At 39.0% G+C, this 20,349-nt stretch overlaps 1 protein-coding gene across 5 annotated transcripts in view; it reads left to right on the top strand.

The window, feature by feature from the left end:
- USP45 (ubiquitin specific peptidase 45) overlaps positions 1–20,349 on the top strand; it is a 50,192-nt gene that overhangs the window by 6,775 nt on the left and 23,068 nt on the right. For 4 of the 5 annotated variants that reach the window (XR_009274604.1, XM_058802792.1, XM_058802791.1 and 1 more), the window contains exons 2-8: positions 1,994–2,103; positions 4,171–4,340; positions 6,466–6,569; positions 6,955–7,055; positions 15,635–15,780; positions 17,037–17,132; positions 19,225–19,355. Coding sequence is in view for 3 of the 5 variants with exons in the window: in XM_058802792.1 (XP_058658775.1) it covers positions 2,004–2,103; positions 4,171–4,340; positions 6,466–6,569; positions 6,955–7,055; positions 15,635–15,780; positions 17,037–17,132; positions 19,225–19,355 (848 nt within the window). In the remaining 2 variants the exon portion in view is untranslated. Of the gene's footprint in view, positions 1–1,993; positions 2,104–4,170; positions 4,341–6,465; positions 6,570–6,954; positions 7,056–15,634; positions 15,781–17,036; positions 17,133–19,224; positions 19,356–20,349 lie in introns of those variants that run through there. The other variant, XM_058802793.1, reaches the window with a different exon arrangement.

Here is a 20,349-nt window from a genome sequence, read left to right as displayed (position 1 = left end):
ACAACAGCTCTGTTGGCCCTACTGTTTGATGAATGTCTTGATGAATCTTGTGCTCAGTTAAGTGGCAGTGTGACAAGAGGTGATGGGTAGTCTCACATGAAACTTGGGTATATATGGGAAGCTGCCAAGGCAGAAGGACACAGCTGAAGTTGTTTGAGCCTCCTCATGTTCTAGGGATGCCAGGTTGCATGGCTGTTGATGGACATTAGGTGTGCTAACATCTGTTGAATATACATAGTCAGGAGCTGGAATATTTAGACATTTCTTACTGTATAAACAGTAAGAAAGGTCTAAATATTGTGAACCCATGAAATCAGCAAAGCTGAATTCAGTGGTGCTTTTCACTTGCATGTCTAGGCTTTATAACTATAAGTATAGGAAAATTTGAAATCTGTAAGAACATCATGGTATTTAATTTAAGAACATCATGGTATTTAATATAAGCTAATTTCTGTGTAAATGTAGCATTTTGTAAAAAAAAATTGGGCTGTGTTTTGAAGGATTGAGGAGACATGAAGCTGTTGATGCAAGGAAGCAGTGAGTAAAGATTTCTTTTATACTATACAAAAATGTGACTTGTCCAAAGCAAATCTCTCGCTGGTAGGTTCATGCAGAAAACCCCTAGCACTAACAGTATGTAGGGATGTAGGGCAGATGCAGGGATGTCTATCCAAATGTGTAAAACTTGAAACAGGAGCTTGCTGGTGCAGATTGCCTGCTTTCCTTCAGGGAAGGCTGTTCAGGTGTCAGTGGTGGTGGTGCTCTAATATCAATATTGATGGCTGTTCTGGTGATTGGCTTAGTGGATAAATAAGGACAGGGAATATTGAATTCAGTATACTGGTTGTTTCCTGTGTTTCTCAGAGCTTCAGTAATACAAAGGTCTAAATATATATACAGAAAGGATTAAAAAAATTTAAGTAGACAAACTTGTTAAACTTTGGCAAACTTAACTAATTGATCTGTAGTAAGAATACACCTTTTGCAATTCCCAAATGTAGGGCATTTTAGATGCTTCCTATACCTAAATGCAGTAGCACAGTTGAAAATCTTTGGTCCTGGTGGCTCAGGTGACATTACTGGCCTGTTTCTGGTACACAACAAGATGTCATTTTATTTCTGAACAGAATGGCTCACATGTTTGCGATGTATGAGTATTTGACTATTTTACATTCATATGCTTTGTATGTGAAAACAAAAATCTGTTTTTATGAACCCCACCATTAAAAGACAAACTGTAAACTAAGCCCCAGCAGCTGTCTCTGTGGTGCACAGCTACAGTCCTTCAGTGGATTCACATTTGGATTTTGATTAAATGACTGGTGTGCTGAAATCTCTAATGATTTTTTTTAACTTTTACTGGCAAACATCTTTGCTTTAATTCTGTTCCTCATAGGACTCCTTGATTAATGACACAAATTTCCTATGGGCGACTTCATCTTTATGGATTCTCCAGTGTTTAACAGAGGGATCAGTTTGCTCTCTAGTCAGTCATCCATTGTAGGATAGAACACTTTAATCAGATTTGGAAGACTTTTATTTTCTTACACTGTTTGAAATTGCTCAAAAACCTTTAGGGAATGTGCAAGTGTAAATAATGACTGAAACCTTTCATGAGGGATATATGTTAAGGAGGAGAAACATTTATTTTGATGAAGTTTTCCTGGTATGTTGTAGTTGTAATAACTTACTTTGCAATAACAAAAAGAAAATCTCAATATCTCAAATATTTAACACCTCTGCCTAGAAGTGAGTGTCCCCTTTTCCTACAGCTACAGTTCAGTGTGTCCTGTAGTCTAACTGGTGTTGTGACATTTCTAAGACTTCATTCCTGACACATTCTTAACACTCCTTGTTACACAATAGCTGACATTAGACCAAGCCTAAAACTGTGTTTGTGGTGTTTGAATGTGTGATTGGATCTTGTGCTTTTGGAGTTCAAACTTGAAACATCTCAATAAACAATAACATTGCCTCTGTTTGTCTTTCCTAGTAAGCAACAGATGCGGGTGAAAGATCCATCAAGAACCAACCCTGAGAAGCCAAAGAGAAGCAAAAGGCCCAACAGGCCCCAGGATGAGGACTCTTCAGATGATATTTCAGGTGAGTACCTAGGGGGGATGTTTGTCCTGAGGTTGAGGGCTAATAGCTTCCATGTTGACTGATGAAAGCCACAAATCATTGGTACCATGAAATACTTTTCTTGCTTGAATTTATAGCAAAAATATCCCCAGTCAAGTGTTTATGACATGATCAGTTGTTACACTACATGACTTCCCTGAAGGGCTGGAGAGTTGGTTATCTTCAATGACAACCTCTCCATGTGAGGTCAGGCACGTGTGGCAGGAGGCTGTGTGGCTGAACAGGGAGCTTCCAGCTGAGCTCACAGGGAAGAAGGAATGGCAGAGAGGGTGGAGGCAGGTTTGGGCTGCCTTTGCAGAGGTCTGGAGTGTGCAGGATTAGGGATTAGGTAAAGCAACTTCAGTTAGAATTGGGTCTGGTGAGGGTGTAAAGAGTAAGATGAGCCTTTATGGATACAGTGGCAGTAAAATGAAGACTAGGGTGAGTGCAAACCTGCTGCGTGAGGGGGCAGGGGGTCTAGGGACACAGGATGTGGGAAAAGGCTGAGGAACTCAATTCTTCCTTTGCTTCTCTCTTCACATGTAAGCTCTGCACCTGATCCTCCCTGGCACCTGACCTTAGTGGCAGACTCTGGGATATAAACATTGTCCAGTGTAGAAGATTGAGAACTGTTAAACGAACTGGATACACACAAGTCTGTGGGGTCAGATGGATTGCATCTGAACTGCTGAGAAAACTGGTTGATGTCATTGTGAAGCTGTGCTGTGCCGTCTTTTCATGGCAGCAAATTGAGCAGCCAGCTGATAAACAGGAGGATAGGTCTGCAATTCGGAGTGACTTAGACTGGCTGGAGAAATGGGCAGGCAGAAACTTCTCAGTGTTCAGCAGTGGCAGGTGGAGAGTTTGGCATCTGGGCATAACCACGTGCCATTACAGGGTGGGGATTAAGGCAGCTTTGCAGAAAAGGTCCTCAAAGTCCTAGTGCACACACTGAATAAAACCAAGCTGTGCTGTTTGTGCCTGCTGTAGGCAGGATTGTATTAATGAGAGTGCAGGGCAGGTGGGTGATTCTTTCCATCTTTTCAGCTTTTGTGGGACTTCCTTGGGAGAGCTGTGCCCAGTTGTGGGCTCTCTTACAAGAAAGGTTGGCTTGTCAGTGAGGCCAGTGGTTCACCCCCTCCAGATTTTTGAGGAGATTGAGAACATGATGTGGGAAGAGGGGCTGAAGGGAATGTCTTTGTTTAGCCAAAGGAGTGAAAGTATAATTTCTTTCATTGATTGCCTGATGGTAGTTACAGAGAAGGCAGAACCAGATTCTTGCAGGAAGTCCACAATGAGAGGACTAAAGGCAACAAATCAAATTTAGAGCATGGAAAATTTGATTAGGTGTGAGGAAATTTATTTTATATTCACTCTGAGGGTGGTCAGACAGAAACCTGATTTTCTTGTGAGTTGGTGAAGCCTCAGTCCTTGATGATATTCAACATTCAGCTGAACAAAACCATGAGCAAACAGATCTAAATTAATATTTGGCAGTGCTTTAAGTGAAGGCTTGGACAAGATGGCTTTCAGAGGTTACTTCAAACTTAGCTTATTCTGTAATATAGTGAAATTTTTGCAAAAAATTATGACAGAGAAGAATGGTTGATATTCACATTCAGAATGAGCAGTTGTAGTACGGATGCATGGGTGTTTGAAAAATGTTTCTTTATGGGGTGGAAAAAGGTCAATGGCCTGTGTTGTTATATGCAAAAATAGATTTATCCATTATTTTATTGTCAAAAACCAGGGAAATTAGTTTTGTACAAAAGTAATCCTTGTACTTTTGTACGAACTAGTTTATCTGGTTTTAAGAGGTGGCATTTATTGACTTGAAAAGAATTTCCATTACGGAAAGACTAAAAGAGATTCCTTCATAAAATTCAGTATGTGGGGCGCAGCTGGCTGATCTTTCCTGCTTTAATTCTTTGCTGTTTTTTTTTCCTGGTGCTGAATTAATTGAAGATCACGGTCTTTCAGTGTCCACGTGCTCTCTTCCCTAGCTATTGTTTCGGATGTCTAAAAGCGAGCATGTGTTGTTCCCTGCAGGGCTCACCTGCCAGCACGTGAGCCAGGCCGTGGACGTGACCCACGTGAAGAGAGCGGTGGCTCAGAGCGTGTGGTCCATGTGCGCCGAGTGCCTCAGGGAGAGGAGGCTGAGCGACGCCGAGCCCGGGGCGCCTTCAGACATCTGGCTGTGTCTCAAATGTGGCTTCCAGGTGAGCCTGTGTGCTCAGTGTGCACAGGTGCAGTTTCTGAAGGATGTGTTGGGGATCCTTGTCTGTTTGGCATCTCATTACAGAGGAACAGGGTGATGCAAGTGCTTGGTTGTGAGAGTCCCTGCTTCAGCTTCCTCGGGAAGTGGGGTGTGGCCTCATGTTCCTGTTAATTTTTCGCACTGTTTAGGGTTAGCTTTATGTGTCACACGAGGCCTTTCTGGGTCACTGTGACCCCAAGTCGTTAAAAATCTCTTTTCCCATCCCGAGTGCTTGACGAATGAGTCGGGGCTCTTCATTTCTCGGTCTCAAGGTTGTTTATTGCATCTTATCTATAAAAAATTTTCTCCTGCCCTGCTGGGGTCTGTCCAGCAGGACAGTTCCAGGCACACTGCCTGCCCCTGGGGCAGTGTTATGTCCTTATACTAAAAACTACATATACAATGTTTACAATTACTTTCCAATACCTATCACCTGTGTTAGACAGTGAGTAGACTGTAAGTACCAACATCACAGCAGAAGATGGAGGCCAAGAAGAAGAAGGAGAAAGGCTGGACACGTCCAGTTCCCTCCATCTTGCCTCCTGAACCCCCATACCAAAAACCTAAAATCTAATTTTCCACCCTGTGATAACTTCACTAATATTCTACTTAAACTGTTATGGCTTGCTGATCTTCACATAAGGTTGGTAGTTTGCTCCACGGGTCATAATCAAAACCACAGGTGTTTGGAGCTCTGTGCCAGGGCTTCTGAGGCCCCTGGCAGGGGTCCTGGCCATTCTGGACAGCCAGAGGGATGTTCTGGGTTCCCACAACAGTGCAGTGTGGCATCACAATTATTATGGCCCTGCCTTTTCTCTGTTCTTATCTGCATCCTCTTGCCACTTACAGAGAATTGGCTCTGGGAGCTGTGTGGCTGCAAAATGCATCTGTTCAGCTGGCTGCTCTGGCAGGAGTTCGCATAAATAGGAATGAATGAGAAACCAAACATGTATATTGCTGAATGAACTTGTGCTGTGGACACTCAGTTGCTAGATTTGACTGAAGCCAGGGAGAAAGGACTGTGCTGGAGTGAGAATGCTGCTCTTGTGGCTACTAGCCATTAGAATGGATCAGTTATAATGTCAGATCATGGCCTCAGAGTTCAAAGTGGCAGGTCCTGACCCCAAGGGCTTTCACAGATTTCTGCCCTGGGTTTGAAGTAAAGGAAAAATTTTTCTTGATACAGCAAAATTCAGTTTATGGGCAGTATCAGGCTTAGTTCAGCCAATAGTTGCCTGAACAAAGCATGTCATGATTTTCTTGGAATTTCAGTAGGTTTCACTATAAAAAACTACTTTCAGTAGGTTTTACTATAGAAACCAGCTCCTACCAGTATAATATGAACAGATTTGATTTTGCAATGAAACATGCTATTCACAGGGTTCAGAAGATAGTTAACTAGATCTATATGAGGAAGACTCATATATCTTGCTTGAAAAACTTCTGTTAAGGTGGCCTTTAAAAGGAGTTAATTCTATGTGCTTCTTCATGTTCATGCTGTTAACAGCTTCTACAACTTAATGCCTATTCAGAGACCAGTGCTGAATCTAAGTCCCACTCTCTTCATACTTGAACCATTGCAAATGCTTTCTCCTGAAATTGCTGTACATAAATAGTGTGTTCTGAGCAGCTTTGTAGTACAAAGCACTTTATGTACCTTTTTCATTTGCTGTCTGGAATGCATTTGACATTCTTGAGCAGTGAGGGTTACCTATGCTGTTGTCTTCCTTGCTATTCTGGACCAAATATGCTACATAGTTGTTTCATTCACAATTACTAGAGCATTCTTTCTTTTGTGAATGTTATAGTTTTTGTACGTTGATATTTAATCAATACTTATCCAAAAGCTAGGAATTATTTCTATTAGTTAGAGCAAACTTAGTAATTCTCTATATTTTTAAGTGATTTTCCAAGTAGAAAAGATGAGAATGTTAAATCCTCTCAATCCTTACAAATGATATATAAGTAGGGCAGAATAGCTTCATGTCTAGTTTTGAAAAGTGGAGGTTTTGTAGTGTATTTACTAATAATACATCTTTTCTTTTACCCTTTCCTGCCCCTTACTGGGTTGATGTGTCCATTTTTAGGGATGTAGTAAGAATTCAGAAGGCCAGCATTCTCTGAAGCATTTCCAAACTGCACGCACGGAGCCTCATTGCATCGTTATCAACCTCAGCACATGGATCATATGGTAAGAATCAGTGTGCAGGTGTTTGTGTGTGCCTGTTCCTAGGACTTCACATAACTGAAAGTAGTGTCTTCTCATGACAAAGAATGATTCTGACAGATAAAATGAATGCTTTCTATAGAAGAAAGGTAGGCTTTCTGGAGGCGTGTTTGTCCTTTGTATTCTCTGAAATTACTTAAATCTATAAGGACCACAGTGAATTAGGACTGATCTATAGAAGAGCATATATGAGATGAGAGAATTCAATTCTATTCCATTTTTTAGTGTGAAAAATTGAAACTGAGAGCTTTAAGTAATTTGTGTAAGGTTGTTTGGGAGGTTTGCTAGAGCTGAGATGTGCATGCATACAGATAGCCCTGAATTCCAGTTTGTTTCTTCTTTTGTTTAGGTGTTATGAGTGTGATGAAGAGCTGTCAACGCATTGCAACAAAAAGGTTCTGGCTCAGATAGTTGACTTCCTTCAAAAACATGGTGCCAGGGCTGAACCAAGTAAGTTTGCACAATTAGTTTTATCTGGAGATAATAATAAGCACTTTAGATTTTGAATCATGTTAAAAATACAGCTGAAAAATTGTGTACAATGTGACCATGTACACAATGTACATGGTTGTACATGGATGTACATGGATGTAATTTATAACTGCAGAACTTCTTGGGGAAGTAATGCCTATCAAGACATAATGTCACCTTTTTTTCTACAGTATGATTACATTTTAAAAATATTTTGGATGCTATAGGGTAGTTTTTCTGAATTTTGTATTTAACAAAGAAAGTTTAGCATAGAGGAGTTGTTTTCTTAAATATGATAAGGCCACATAAATTAATAAATTAATCACAAATTAACACATAATAATATATCAAAGTGTACATTTTACATTAACTATAAATTAATTTAATTTTCTTGGTATGGATGTATAACAGCTTAAAATTTTCTGATTTAAACTTGTTCTCCACAGTTTCCTAGATTTAAGTGGATTTTCTGTTGTACTCTGCTGTTGGATGCAATGTCCATTTTTACTGTTTGGTTTTAATTGATAGAATTGTCATTCCTATTAAAATAAGATAGTATTAAATTATTTTCTTATATTAGGAGCATTCTACACCTTCTCAATATATGTGACAGTGGATAGAACTTGATATGTGTGGCCCTCTACTCTTGATAATGTTGGTGTTATTCATCCCTGCTGTAACACACTTGGCAGCATTTCTGGCTTGTGACTTGGAGAGTGCATTGAATTTCACATTTGATTCTCAAAACCCACCTTAAGTAAACTTTTAAAACAATTGGTTGCATCCTTTAACGGAGGTAATCAACCAGTTAGAAGTGAGAGAGGATAATAGTTGCCATACAGAATTACACTAAGTATTCTTCTAGCTAAATGTGCACCTACCAGTTTTAAGAGATGTTACATATTTTTTGAGGGGAAAAAATGAAGGTCTGTTTAAAAATACAGTATTTTGATCTAGTCACGGGTTGTATATTGAATTATTCAATTTTAATGAATTGATACATTGCTGCCTTTTGCATCTTTTTTTCTTGAAGCAGTGAATATACAGCATGTGGTTTCACTTTTTTTCACAGCTTCAATTTCAAATTTATGTGTGATTAATATGTGTTGCAGCTTTCCTGCAGATGAAAATGCTGTGATGGGTTTTTTTCAGTTAATGTAATGAAAGCAATTTTATTCCATTATTGTACTGCTGGATAAGGCTTTCTGAGTGATGCAACTCTGTGCCTCATGGTTTAGATTCTAAATTTGTGAAACTTCAAAGCATCTAAAGCTTTCAGATTAAGAAAGCTTTTCTGTGAAATGTCTTAAATTAAGCAACTAAAATTCCAAACTAACTCAGGAAAGCTAAACATATTTATAGCAGAGCAGAGCAGCATATGTTTCTGCTGTATATGCATTTGTGTTTCATTTTGGTGCTCTGTTTTGAAGATGCTTACATTTCATGTAAGTGTTTGCTGGTATAACTGGAAACTTTGCTGTAACTGTATCCAAAATTGTATTTTTAAAATCTGTTCAGGTCTTAGACATAGCCTTGCAGGGTGCCTGCCTTGGCAGCAAGAGGTCTGAGAGTGCCAGGGTCGCTCCTGCAGGGCAGCCACATCTCCTGCTCCATTCTGGGAAAGGGTTGAGGCTCCAGTGCAGGATTAATGCATTAAGTGTGTTGTGTACTTCCAGCGATGTTTTAAAGGTGGAAGTCTGTGACCCTCTCCACTCTGTCTGTGTTGAGCAGTTTGGATTGCATTCCTGAAAGCTCTGGGAATGTTGGCCCAGAGATGATTTGTTGGGTTTTCCTGAGTGGCAAGGAAAGGACAGAAAATCTCTTTGCCCAGGACTGTTGCTTTAGGCCAGGCTCTTTGCTGGGAGAGGCTGGAAAACATCCGTGTGTTTATAAATGACTGGTGTGCATGACAGGGAACTCCCAACCAGAACTGACACTCTTGGTTCATTTTGATAAATGACAGACTTGGTACTTCCCCTACAGAAATCTAAGGTTTTTTCTTTTCTTTAAATTAGACTACCTTCAGGTATTCTGAAAAAATAAAATCTGAAATTGAAATGTAGTTCATGCTGTTGTCCAGAATACAAAAGGACATGATATATTACTGTGAAAATTAACTCTACTTTTGTTTTGGTTAAATTTTTTTTAGTGTAACATTTTATTTCATGTTCCATTGATATTTTCAGTGTAGTTATCATTCTTTAAATTATTAGCAGGTGTAGATTTTTAAAATTCATTTTGTGTATTCACACCTTAAAACATAAGCTAATTTTAAAAAATGATAAATAACTTGTAAAAAAAAAAAGTAGTGTAAAACTGACAATTAATATTTTTTGCTTAAAAATCACTCTTGTGCTTTTTTCCCCATTGCTTTTCCATTTCTTTCTAAAAAAGCAGTCAAAGTGAAGACAGTTCTCATAGCAGAATGTGGCACTGTAACAAGAATTCATCTTACGTCTGCATTTCTTTCTGTTGTAACAACTGGTTGGCATGGTGCATCATTAAAATTCAAATAGCATTGTGTAGAAATTTCTGTAGAAATGCAGTATGAACATGAATTGTCAATTGCTAATATGCACAAAGCTGCTGGGATATTTTTTTTTTCAGTTCTCAAAAGTGCAGGATTCATTTAAAGATAAAATGATCAGTTGAAACATGTGAGAGAGGGTTATATAGATTTCCTAATTAATGCATCTTGGAAAATAAACAAAAGCAAAATGCCTGTCATTTGGTACTAATGTGGTGGAATAGTGTGGCAGCAGGATCCCTGCTTTTCACTCGGCCTCTCATAAAGATTCAACTTCACTTCAGCTGTAAAAATGTGCAAATTACATTACTACTACATGACTGACTTTTGTAATTACATTAAGCGATTGAGATAAATCCCAGTGCTGGGTTCCCAAAAGAATGCTTGCAGCTGTGTGATTTTCACATCTGATCCTATGGTTTGTTGTACCCAGCAATGCCTGCTCTTTTCTTTTTTTTTTCCCCCCTTTTTTTTAGAGGAGTCTGTTTGGTTAAGAGGTCATGTTGGGCACAAGCTGGAAGAAAAAAGCAAGATTGCTTTCTAGGGTGTACCACCCAGAAATTTGTTTTGTGGAGAAGGTTAGCAGGCCGTGATGATTGCCACAGAAAGGCAGGTGCAGTATTGTCTGTGTGGCACACTTGTGAGCTTCACATGGACATAATGCACATGTAGTACACAGGAACCATGCTGAGACATTGCAATCTGTGTGTCTGCTCATTTACTGGAGAAAACAAATTGTTTTGCTGTCTTAAAAGTGAATCTTATGTGTATTTTCCTTTACAAAAGCGAAATTATATGTTGGTGGAAACATAAGATCACATACTTTTTATAGAGCAGTTAATTAAATTGGTTTGTGTGGCAATAGAAGAGAAAGGAAGAATATATATTCTCAAATGTTGTAGTTAAATTTATTGTTGGGAGGGGCAAGCAGAGGAAGGGGGTTTTTCTAGTAAGTTCAGCTGCCTGGATTTGCCAGTAAGTGAAAGTTAGCAGCTTGATTTTTGTTTTGATGGCTATAACTAATGTATAAAAATAGATACAAATTTACAGTACATATGAGAGTTGTAGACTTGTATGGAAAAACTGGTAGTGGGATGAATAACTTTGCAGATTTGCATTCTGTTGTGGATATTAGCAATTGACAAATGATCATGTTGAAAAAAGTGTTCTTTTCTTAAGTGATTTTAACATGTAGTTTGGAGTCATAGAAAACCATTCTATCTACTTAAAATTAAGTAGCAAAAATAAAACAGATTGTATTGATTCTCTGAATCTGAAAATACACTTTGGCAAAAAGACATTTTTGTCATTGATCAGAAATTTTCTTTCAAATCTGCTTGCTTGCTAGTAAGCTCCTTGCAAAGGAATGAAAATCGAAGCATTGACAAAAAATTTTTTAGGCATTCTGTCATTTTTAACCACAGATTCTCACCTTTCCTGCCCATGTACTTATTTGCTTATGAGGTGTAACACAAGTCATCTGAGCATAGAGGATCAAAAGCACTCCTTGAATAGGTTGCTCTTCCACACTGTGCAGATGTCTTTTCTAGTTTATAACATTGTGGCAAGACTCAAAGAAATAAAACTGCAGTTTATAATCTTTGATTTGTAGGGTTGTAATACTACTAGCGAAATTCAGCCTTTAAAAGGTAAAGCTAGTGACCATTTCAGAAGAAAACCAGGCTGTTTTTCTAAAGGTTGGATTCTAATTGTGGTACAGTGTTAAAAAAAAATCTAAATTTTTTAGATAAAAAAAGAGTGCCAGACAATTTAGTAGCATTTCATAATACAGCATGATGAGAACTTGGTAAAAGAAAGACAGTCTGTTAACCTTGCTTTTACTGTGAAGACCTTCAGCTGAAGTACCAGAGTTGTATTCAGTAGAAAAGGCTTGACCTTGGAATGAAAGTGTGTATTCCTGGAACCCTTATTTTTAATTAAAAAATAAAGTTGCATTGAAAAGATGAGCAATAGTGCTTACTCCCCTGGCTGAAAAAAAACCTTGATGTCATTTATCTTCTTGCTTTCCTGCCATCTGCACCCCCAGGCAGAGCTCACTTTCAGCAGAGACTGTGCAGAAGTCCATGTGTGCTGCAAATGTTGGAAATGCTGGCAAAACAAATTGATAGGGAAGCCACAATAAGTTTCCCTTTGCAAGTGGATGTGTCAGCACTGTGTGTTTTTGTACACCTGGTGCAGTAAGTGGCTCTGCTTTGTGGAATGAGTCATTGTCCATGCTAATGTTTGGCTTAGGAGTCTCAGTCGCTGCTCAGAGGCTGGTGCTGAGCAGCTGTGCCTCCAGAGAGCTTTTGGGACAGGACCACAGGTGAGTGGAGCAGGCACAAGAAAAGCTGAAGAGCAGCAAGAAAGGGGTGCTTTGCAGGCAGGAGCTGTAGCAGAGGAGCAGCTTCTGCTGCCCTTCTTCCCAGGGCTCTGGTGGGAGGGGGGCTTTCTGGCATGGGGGAGAACAGGGTGGTGTTGGGAAGCTTTGCCAGGCTTGAGGCTGTGTCTATGTACAGAAGCAGCTGTCTGAGGGTTGGAGGTGGATATCATGGTGGGACCAGAGGTGGGCACTGACCTGGTGCCTGTGGAGAGGTGGTCAGTAGGGTTGGATGATTTGGATGAAGAGCTGGCCAAAGAGTTTTGGCAGAGTCCTCAGGCAGAGTGTCCGTGCAGCCAGATGCACTTTGTCAAAGGAAGAGAAGGTTCTGGTGATCAAGGCACAGCTTAGGTGAGAGTTTTCCTTGTATGGCTGCATCAGAAAGGTCACCTCTGCAGCAGAACAGCAGGAGAGTCTGACAGAGGGGCAGGGCCTGAATGTGAGCCCCAGGCACAGTGGGTTCTCTGTCCCTGCTGGGGAGGGACAGCCTGCCTAGGGCCGATGTCACACTACCTGGGAAAGGCAGAGAGCTTAAGGATTACCATGTCAATTCTCTAAAAGATGAGTTAACTAATGACAGAAATCTGTCTGAATTTAATTACTTCTGTGCTTTTCACCCAACCTGCTCTTATTAATATGAACAAGGTCCTTTATAACAAATATTACTGCATGTGGACAAATAACTCAGACTACTTCTTTTATTCTGTTAGGCCGGGAGCTGAAGGTCCTTGTGGGCAGCTGCAGATGACAGCCATTTTGATGGAATCCTTCAGCTGGGATCCTTGTGTATATACTGGCTTAAAAGTTACTTTTCATACCTAAAAGCATGCCCGTTGAATTACAGGACTGCAAGATTGAGTCACCAAGGGTCCATGAAACAGTTGTTCAGTGCAAATTCACTTTAAAAAATTACATATTAGCTTTTTGATTAATAACATGCTTGTAGCCTTGGGTTAATCTTGCAGAAGGACCCTCCAGTCCCAATCTGTAGAAGTATTAGCTATCACAGTCATTACCAGCATGTTCTATTAAGACTGACCAACTCTTCACATGTCAAGTAAACATTCAGCTTCAGGCCCGTCTGTCACTTATCACCGAGTTAGGGACATTGAGCAGAACTAAATTAAAAACTGCTGTCCTTCCTCTGGCTCTGTATATGTACTTAAAAATATCTGTGTGTTATAAGCAAGGCAGCAGGTAATGTTTGTAATGGCAAAGCAGCACATTTCTGTCAGGACTTTTTCACAGGTACAAACAACATAGTAAAATGTCATGTAGATTGTGTTTTTAAAATTATTAACAAATCAAAAGGCAGTAATTAAAACCTTCTGAATGAAATGAGGTTCCTAACTTTGATACCAATATCCAAGCATTTTTCCAATTTGCTACTACTTCTCCTTATCCCTATACATATATCCTTATCCCTGTATATATCCTCCTAATTATCCAGCTTCATGGCAATCAGATGTCTGGTTTTCATTTCTTGTGTTTTGTAATTGCGTATTCACCCAGCTCTCATCACAAAGCTGGATGCCTTGGCTTTGTTTTCCCTCCCTTAAATAATTTGTATATAAGGTTCAGCAAATGGAACCTTGCTACTTGTGTGAAGCTGCCATTTAACCATGAAGTGAAATGCTTTTATCGAGTTTGCCCTGCAGATATGGTCCGCTGTGGCAGTGCTGTCCATATTTGGTGGCTGTGCAAGGAGAGCCAGGTGGTGCTGCAAAGCATAGCACAGTGAAGCGTGGACAGATCTAGGTTTGACATTTGTCATCCTGTACTGCTAAAGGGAAGAGAAAAATCTGCTTTTCCATATGCTTATGCTTTAATTTTTGCCTGCAGTTTTGTCCAGATGGCCTGTGAACATTGTTTACTTTAAGATGCTGTCCCAGATGTTTTTGAATGCCGATGGATAAATGCAACAACTGTGGTATACTAATACACAAATTATTTCCACAATTTTGGCTTTTTTTTCCATCTTTTTTTTTTCTCTTTTTAACCATCTCTTTTCCCCAGCGCTACTCTGGATGGCCCACTTCTCTGAGGGGAAAACATCTCCAGTGATAATATTAAACTTCTGAGAGAGAGCAGTGTGTTTGAATTGCAGATAACTTGGAGCTCCCATTCCCATGCTATGGCTGTTCTGAAGCTCTGTGGGTGGATGAGCTGCTGACACTGTAGCATTCCCCTTCTAGTCATGCCAGCTAAAAGGTGTTGCTTCATGTAGCCCATAAAACAGTGACTCTTTAGGGTGTGAGCAGCTTGCTTGTTGTTTATTATATTCAAAACCACTTTGTCTGCTTTTTCAAGGAGAATTCCATCTTTTACTTTGCCCTTGTACCATCTTAATTTTCCACCTGAATGGAAAGGAGAGTAATTTAAAGCTGTGTAAGCACTGTTAACAAGAACATTTAAAAGTGTTTTTAAACAGCAAAGCACCTCTAACTCTGTTTTGAAAAACTCTGATACAATTTGGAAGAATAGTTGTGCCTCAATGGCACTGTAGGGTGCAGGCAAGACTGCGTCAGAACCTTGTTACCAGATACAATAGATATTTTAATGACTTCTTTTTAATTTAATTTTTTTTTTCATTTTTCTAAGCAAGAAAGTATTTAGGAGTGTACATAAAAGAACCTTTTGGCATGAGAATTTCATTAACGTAAATAGGTCTGTTAGTTATTTCTCAAGAACACTTTAATGAGACTTCAATGTGAAACTCATTAGAACAAATACATGAATTCATATGTCAAGACAGAGATTGTAGCATCACAGTTCTTGGCATCTATTAAGTCCATAACTCGTTTACATTGACGTGCATTGTTAATCAATATTTAAGACACTGCAGATGTCAGTAATGTTCACATTTAGTCCTGCAACCATGACAGTATGAAAGTTGCTAGTAGAATTCAAGGCTAAATATTGTTATCTCAAGTCTTTCCATTACCTCTAGGCTACAAGTTAATGACTGTCTAACTTTGCTGTCCCTCATCTATTTAAATAATAAGGGAAACAAGGAATTATGTGGATGTTATAGCATAGTTTTATCAATTTTTTGTTACTTGAAATTAAAACACTAGCATTGTGTGTACATGGATTGCATTAGTAATTCCTCAGGCTGTGACAAACTGAGGTGAGTTGAGGAGCACATGTAGGGATAATGTGCCTTGGGCTGTTGACAAGGCAGTTGGAACAGAACACTAGAGTTGATAAAGACTTGCAGCATTCAGTGGTAACTTTGGGCTACCTCCTTTCAAATGCACCAAAAAGCAACCTTTGTGTGGTGTTTCTGATGTATCTAATGAACATTTATCTCAGCTGCCTATTGCTAATAAATAACTCATTTTACTTATTTCTTGTCTAATTGTGGAAGTTACAGTCTTAGAGGACAGTATGATTATTATGAAAGGTTTTGTTGGATATATGTAGTTGTTGAGGGCATTTTTTACTCCCCAGGCCTTTATCTGTTATGTCTAGTTTTTTGGGTTTTTGGTGTTTTTAAGACTGCGTACAGCAGCTTAGAGTATTATCAAGGTATCTTCCACATATGTTAAAATTAATTAACATATAAACTTCATTAACATAATAATGAAAGGACTTAAATGATTAAACTATGCAGTTCTGTGGTCATATTAATCTATAGTTTAATTATAGGTTCATCAAAAATCATACGTCTTCGTGAAGAAAACAGTGAAACAAGTGAAATACTGAAAGGAAAAAGTTCCGGTAATGGTGCATCAGTTCCAGTTAAAGGAATAAATAATTTAGGAAACACCTGCTTTTTTAATGCTGTCATGCAGGTAAGATGGAAAGATCATGCCACTTTCTCTTAATAGATTTCAGAAATACTAAGTCTGTATAATCTATGGGCTTCTGAAAAGGTTTTGAGTATTACAGGTCTTCATTCTGCTTTCTGAAAGTCCTTTTCAAATTCTTTTTTACTCCTTGCTATCCAAGGAGTGTTTCCTGTTATAATAAAAAAGAATTCTTGGATCACTGGCATTTTGCACAGTAATGAAACAAGTGAAAATGCCAAGTGTTTTACACACTGCATATGTGTGTGGGTTGTACTGTAGCATATGGTTTTATTTGAACTTCAGCATTATTAGTCATGACTAATGCAGGGTATCTACCATACTGGTGATGTGAATAGTGGCACTGTGTGCATAATGTAAATGTCTGCACTATTCATTGGCATGATTTTAAACCCCTGCTATGGATGCAGTTATAAAATTATTTTTATCGATTATGGTTTTTTTCTGACTACAATAAGAGGAATGAGCTATACTAATACACATCTATTGATGTTTAGTGCACAACCAATCCAACATCCTCAAAAAAAGCAGCAGTCTTAGTGGGTTTTATATTGCACCATCCTGTTGCTTGTCAGCTGAGCAGAGACATCTCTATGTCTGCAGGCAGGAGTGAGCAAGTGAAGGAAAACTGCTACAAAGGTGTTCTGCACTGGCACACCTCACCTTGTGTTTATGATGTTGATTGCAAAATTCATCAAACAGATAGTAAAACTGCAAATTGTTGTCTGTCCATACTTAGGGCATCACAGAAGCCTAAGTGATCTGCTGTCAGAGTTGACCAAAAATAAAGAAACAAAGATGAGATATGTTGAGTTGATTTCTTTCCTAAATTCTGAAGGATAATACTTTTCATTGTGCCAAAGCCTTTGTGCTTCATGGGGCATGATGACAGGGACTGCAGTGTTTAAAAGAGGGAAACGGTTTCTGACAATAATGTCCTCATCCAAAAAAAAAACAAAAAAAAAAAAAAAAAAAACCTTGTTATTCAATATAAATTAAAAAGTTATTACTAGTGAACTGTTTTGAAATTACAGAAAAGAAAATAAATAAAATTTTAGAAACAGTCAAGTTAGTGAATTTTTTTAGTGCTCTTTCTAGTGGTTGTATCTAAACCTCGGCTACATGTTACGAAGTGTATCTGGTTTGGTCTACCCCTGAATCTAGAGTATATAACTAAGGAAACTCTGTAATTGAATGATCAGCATGTTTCTCACATTTTTTTGTGTTTTTCTTTCTTTAAGAACTTGGCACAGACTCATGTACTAAATGAACTGATGTATGAGATAAAGGAGAAAGGAACAAAGTTAAAAATCTGTCATACTTCAGATTCTCAATTGGTAAGTATGCACTGAGAAATACAAATTTGGGAAAATGTGGGAAGAAGCTGGAGGACAGGAAATCACATCTCCATTAAAAGCACACTGTTACTCTCCAATTTCTTTTGCATTTTAATTGCTTAGCGGGTTTGTGTTACCTGTGGACTGGTTTCTTTTACAGAAATCATTACTCAGCCCTAGAGAAGGAGGAGGAATTACTTCCTTTCACATTTTTTGATATTGAAGTATCAAATAATGCTTTACCTTAAGAAAGAGCAGCTGGCTTATTTTTACTTGCCATTTAATTTCTTCAGTATGAATGTATGATACAGGAAATAGTTTGTTTGGCTCTAGAAAGTATCTGTGAAATGTTTTATTCCAGTCCATTCCTGCCCTTCATTGATAAGATCTGTAAAGTTTATTACATGCTTCACAGGCCAGGGGATTAAAATGAGAGAAGAGAAATTTCAGTGAGGAACAAATTTGTCCTCAAACTCATTGCAGGCATATGGGAAAGTGTCTCCTGTGACTATTATCCAAAGAATATTCTGCTGTTCTGGTCATGTCTTAGAGACTTGGGGTTTCATTATATGTTGTTGGCAATAAAGATAATACCCCTTTCCCTCTGCTAGCTGAAGCAAACAGTTTACAGAGGATTTTGTCTTAGTTTTTTTCTTTTTTTCCTGCTGCTTGCTGTGAGCTTTCTGGTGGCAGTGAGGGTAGAGGAGTGGTATTCTGTTTCAGATACCTCTGAAATGATGGTGATTTGACTGTGTTGCTGTAGGTGATGTTCATAGCTCCTCCAGGCAAGAACAGTGTGCAATTCACTGCATTGCTGTCTTTATTTCCTCCAGTGGCAGTTCAGAGCAGCAACATGTTTCACAAAGTTATCCTGAGCCACAGCAGAGGTCTGGAGCTTGTTTTTGCCCAAAGGCTTAGTGAGCCAGTGGGGTGTTGGCTTATGTTTGATGTGTAACTTGCACAGCCATAAGGTTGAAAGATTTATTTTTAATTTCAATGCTTACAATGTAAATAAGGTCTTTGGAGCAAAGACTGTGTTTTCTGGTCTTTGTATGCCAGTGCAAAACTTGGCATTGAATAAGAGGGCTGCAGTAGTCTAATTAATAGTAATGCAGAAGCCTCCTGCTTCTTGCTTGGTAAGGGGCCTTTTCCCACCTTTTGATAGTGCATATAAAGCAAATACTTTATATTTGTGTGTATCCATATTGCTTATGTTTTGTGTGGATCTGCTTTCTGGACAAGGTGCCCTTTCCAAGTGTTCATCTGGCACTTGTAATCTGTTTTTCTGAGAGTCAGGCCAGCTAGTAGGGAGCACTGGGGGCACATGGAACCTTGGAGCATGTTAGGGAGAGCTGGGTTCTGTGGTCATTTTAACAAGTGGTGCGTAAGCAGTGCAGGATTTTAAAATTCTGCTTTAAAATTGGCTTGATTCTTCCATACCCAGAACCTGCTGGCTGGGCTGAACATCATTCCAAGAGGGGCTGTGCAGGATGCAGCCTGTGCCTGGCTCCCAGTGCCACAGGGCGCTGTGGGGTCTGCCATCAGCTCTGGCTGTGAAGCACTGCTGGTACTTTCACAGCACCTGGTTTGTGGAGGAACAGGTTGTGTTTCTGTGGCTGCCTGATGTGTGGAAATGGCAGTGTGTGGCTCACAGATCAGAGAAGCTGGATGCCCCATTCCTAAGGTTGGGTAGCAGAGAGCCACTGAGCACAATCTTACACTGGCCCATGGAGGTGGTCACCTGGGTTGTCTCTGCAGATGAATTTCAGTGTATGTGGAGGTAGGAGTAAAGCAGGTAATACAAAGGTTGCTTGTTTTTGTGAGAACCAGACCAGCTCATTGACATGCTTGTTACCAAAGTTATTGGTTACCACCAATAATTGTTTGGTTTTGCAACTATTACTCCTTAAATACTAAGCCTGCTCTTAAATTATTTCAGTCAAATGGTTGACATCAACATTTAAAAAAACCCACCCTGAAACACTGTTAAGACTGAAAGTTACATTGCTCTTTATCATGTATCAAGTAACTTGAAAGAAGTCTGTGTCATTACTTTTGAAATCTGATGTGTAATTTGCCTTTGTTTTTGAAGGATCCTTTGGTGGTAAACCTGTCCAGCCCGGGACCTTTGACTTCAGCAATGTTCTTGTTCCTTCACAGCATGAGGGAGGCTGGAAAAGGTCCTCTGTCTCCTAAAGTGCTGTTCAGCCAGCTTTGTCAAAAGTATGTATTGTGTCCTCAAGCTCATCTTTCACTTATTTTTTTAATTTTAGTTTCCAGTGATGTGTTCCTAAGCGTGCAATGTCTGTTGTCCTTTCTAAAGAAACTGTTAGATTTTAACCAGGCAGTCCAGAAAGCAGCTCCTTCATGTTTTAAAGTTGAAGGACTCCTTGTTGCACACCAGGGTTGTACCTGCTCTTTGTGTAATGTGTGGCCCAGTTCATAACCATGGGCATCAATGGGCTCCAGACTGAGTGTGAGGGGGCAGAAGAGGGCATGGTAAAACTGAAGAAAATGGACTACCTTTCTGGTTTTGTTGTTTGTTAGCATAAAGCTGTGCTAACACTACAAAGTGTATGTGGGTATTTTGTAAAAAAGAATAAGATTTTAAATGGGGAACTTCTGCTATGATGTCTAGCCTTGGCATTAATTCAAAATTAAAAAGGGTCTAACAAGTAAGGACTTGAAGCATTACTGAAATGGCATATGGCTCCAGATTGCAAAGAGCTTACAAGCCCTAAAGAAACTCCTGTTTCTTGGTGTGGAAAATGTTTACAGTGGTGCTTTGTAGGTACTTTCAATTATGCAAACAACCCTGCTTTTAAAAACACCTGTAGAAGACCTACTTAAAATTGATACAAGTATTTAAATGTTGACTTACTAGTAACAGAATCTGTAGAAGCAGAGTAGCTGGAAGATGGTAAATATGAATCTCATATTTAAAAAAGAGCAATGTTGTGTTATAATTTATTTGCTACATTATTGCTGTGTGGAACTTAAAGCATTCTGCAGCATGAGAGTTAGGAGGAAAGTTGCAGCTTCCTACCATGGAGTTCCAGGACAACCTTAGTGAGCAGGAATGGATTTAAAATATGGTAAAAAGAAACAAAGACATTTAGAATAGAGCAGGGACAATTTAATTCTGTAAAGAAACAAGTCATTGCTTTTTATTTATCCTTAAAATTCAGCTTCAGAAATTTAATATTATATTTTTTCT

The sequence above is a fragment of the Ammospiza caudacuta genome, chromosome 3 (assembly GCF_027887145.1).
Source record: "Ammospiza caudacuta isolate bAmmCau1 chromosome 3, bAmmCau1.pri, whole genome shotgun sequence".
NCBI classification, from domain to species: domain Eukaryota; kingdom Metazoa; phylum Chordata; class Aves; order Passeriformes; family Passerellidae; genus Ammospiza; species Ammospiza caudacuta.
Note: the sequence above shows the minus strand (reverse complement) of the source record. Positions and strands in the feature narration are given on the sequence as shown.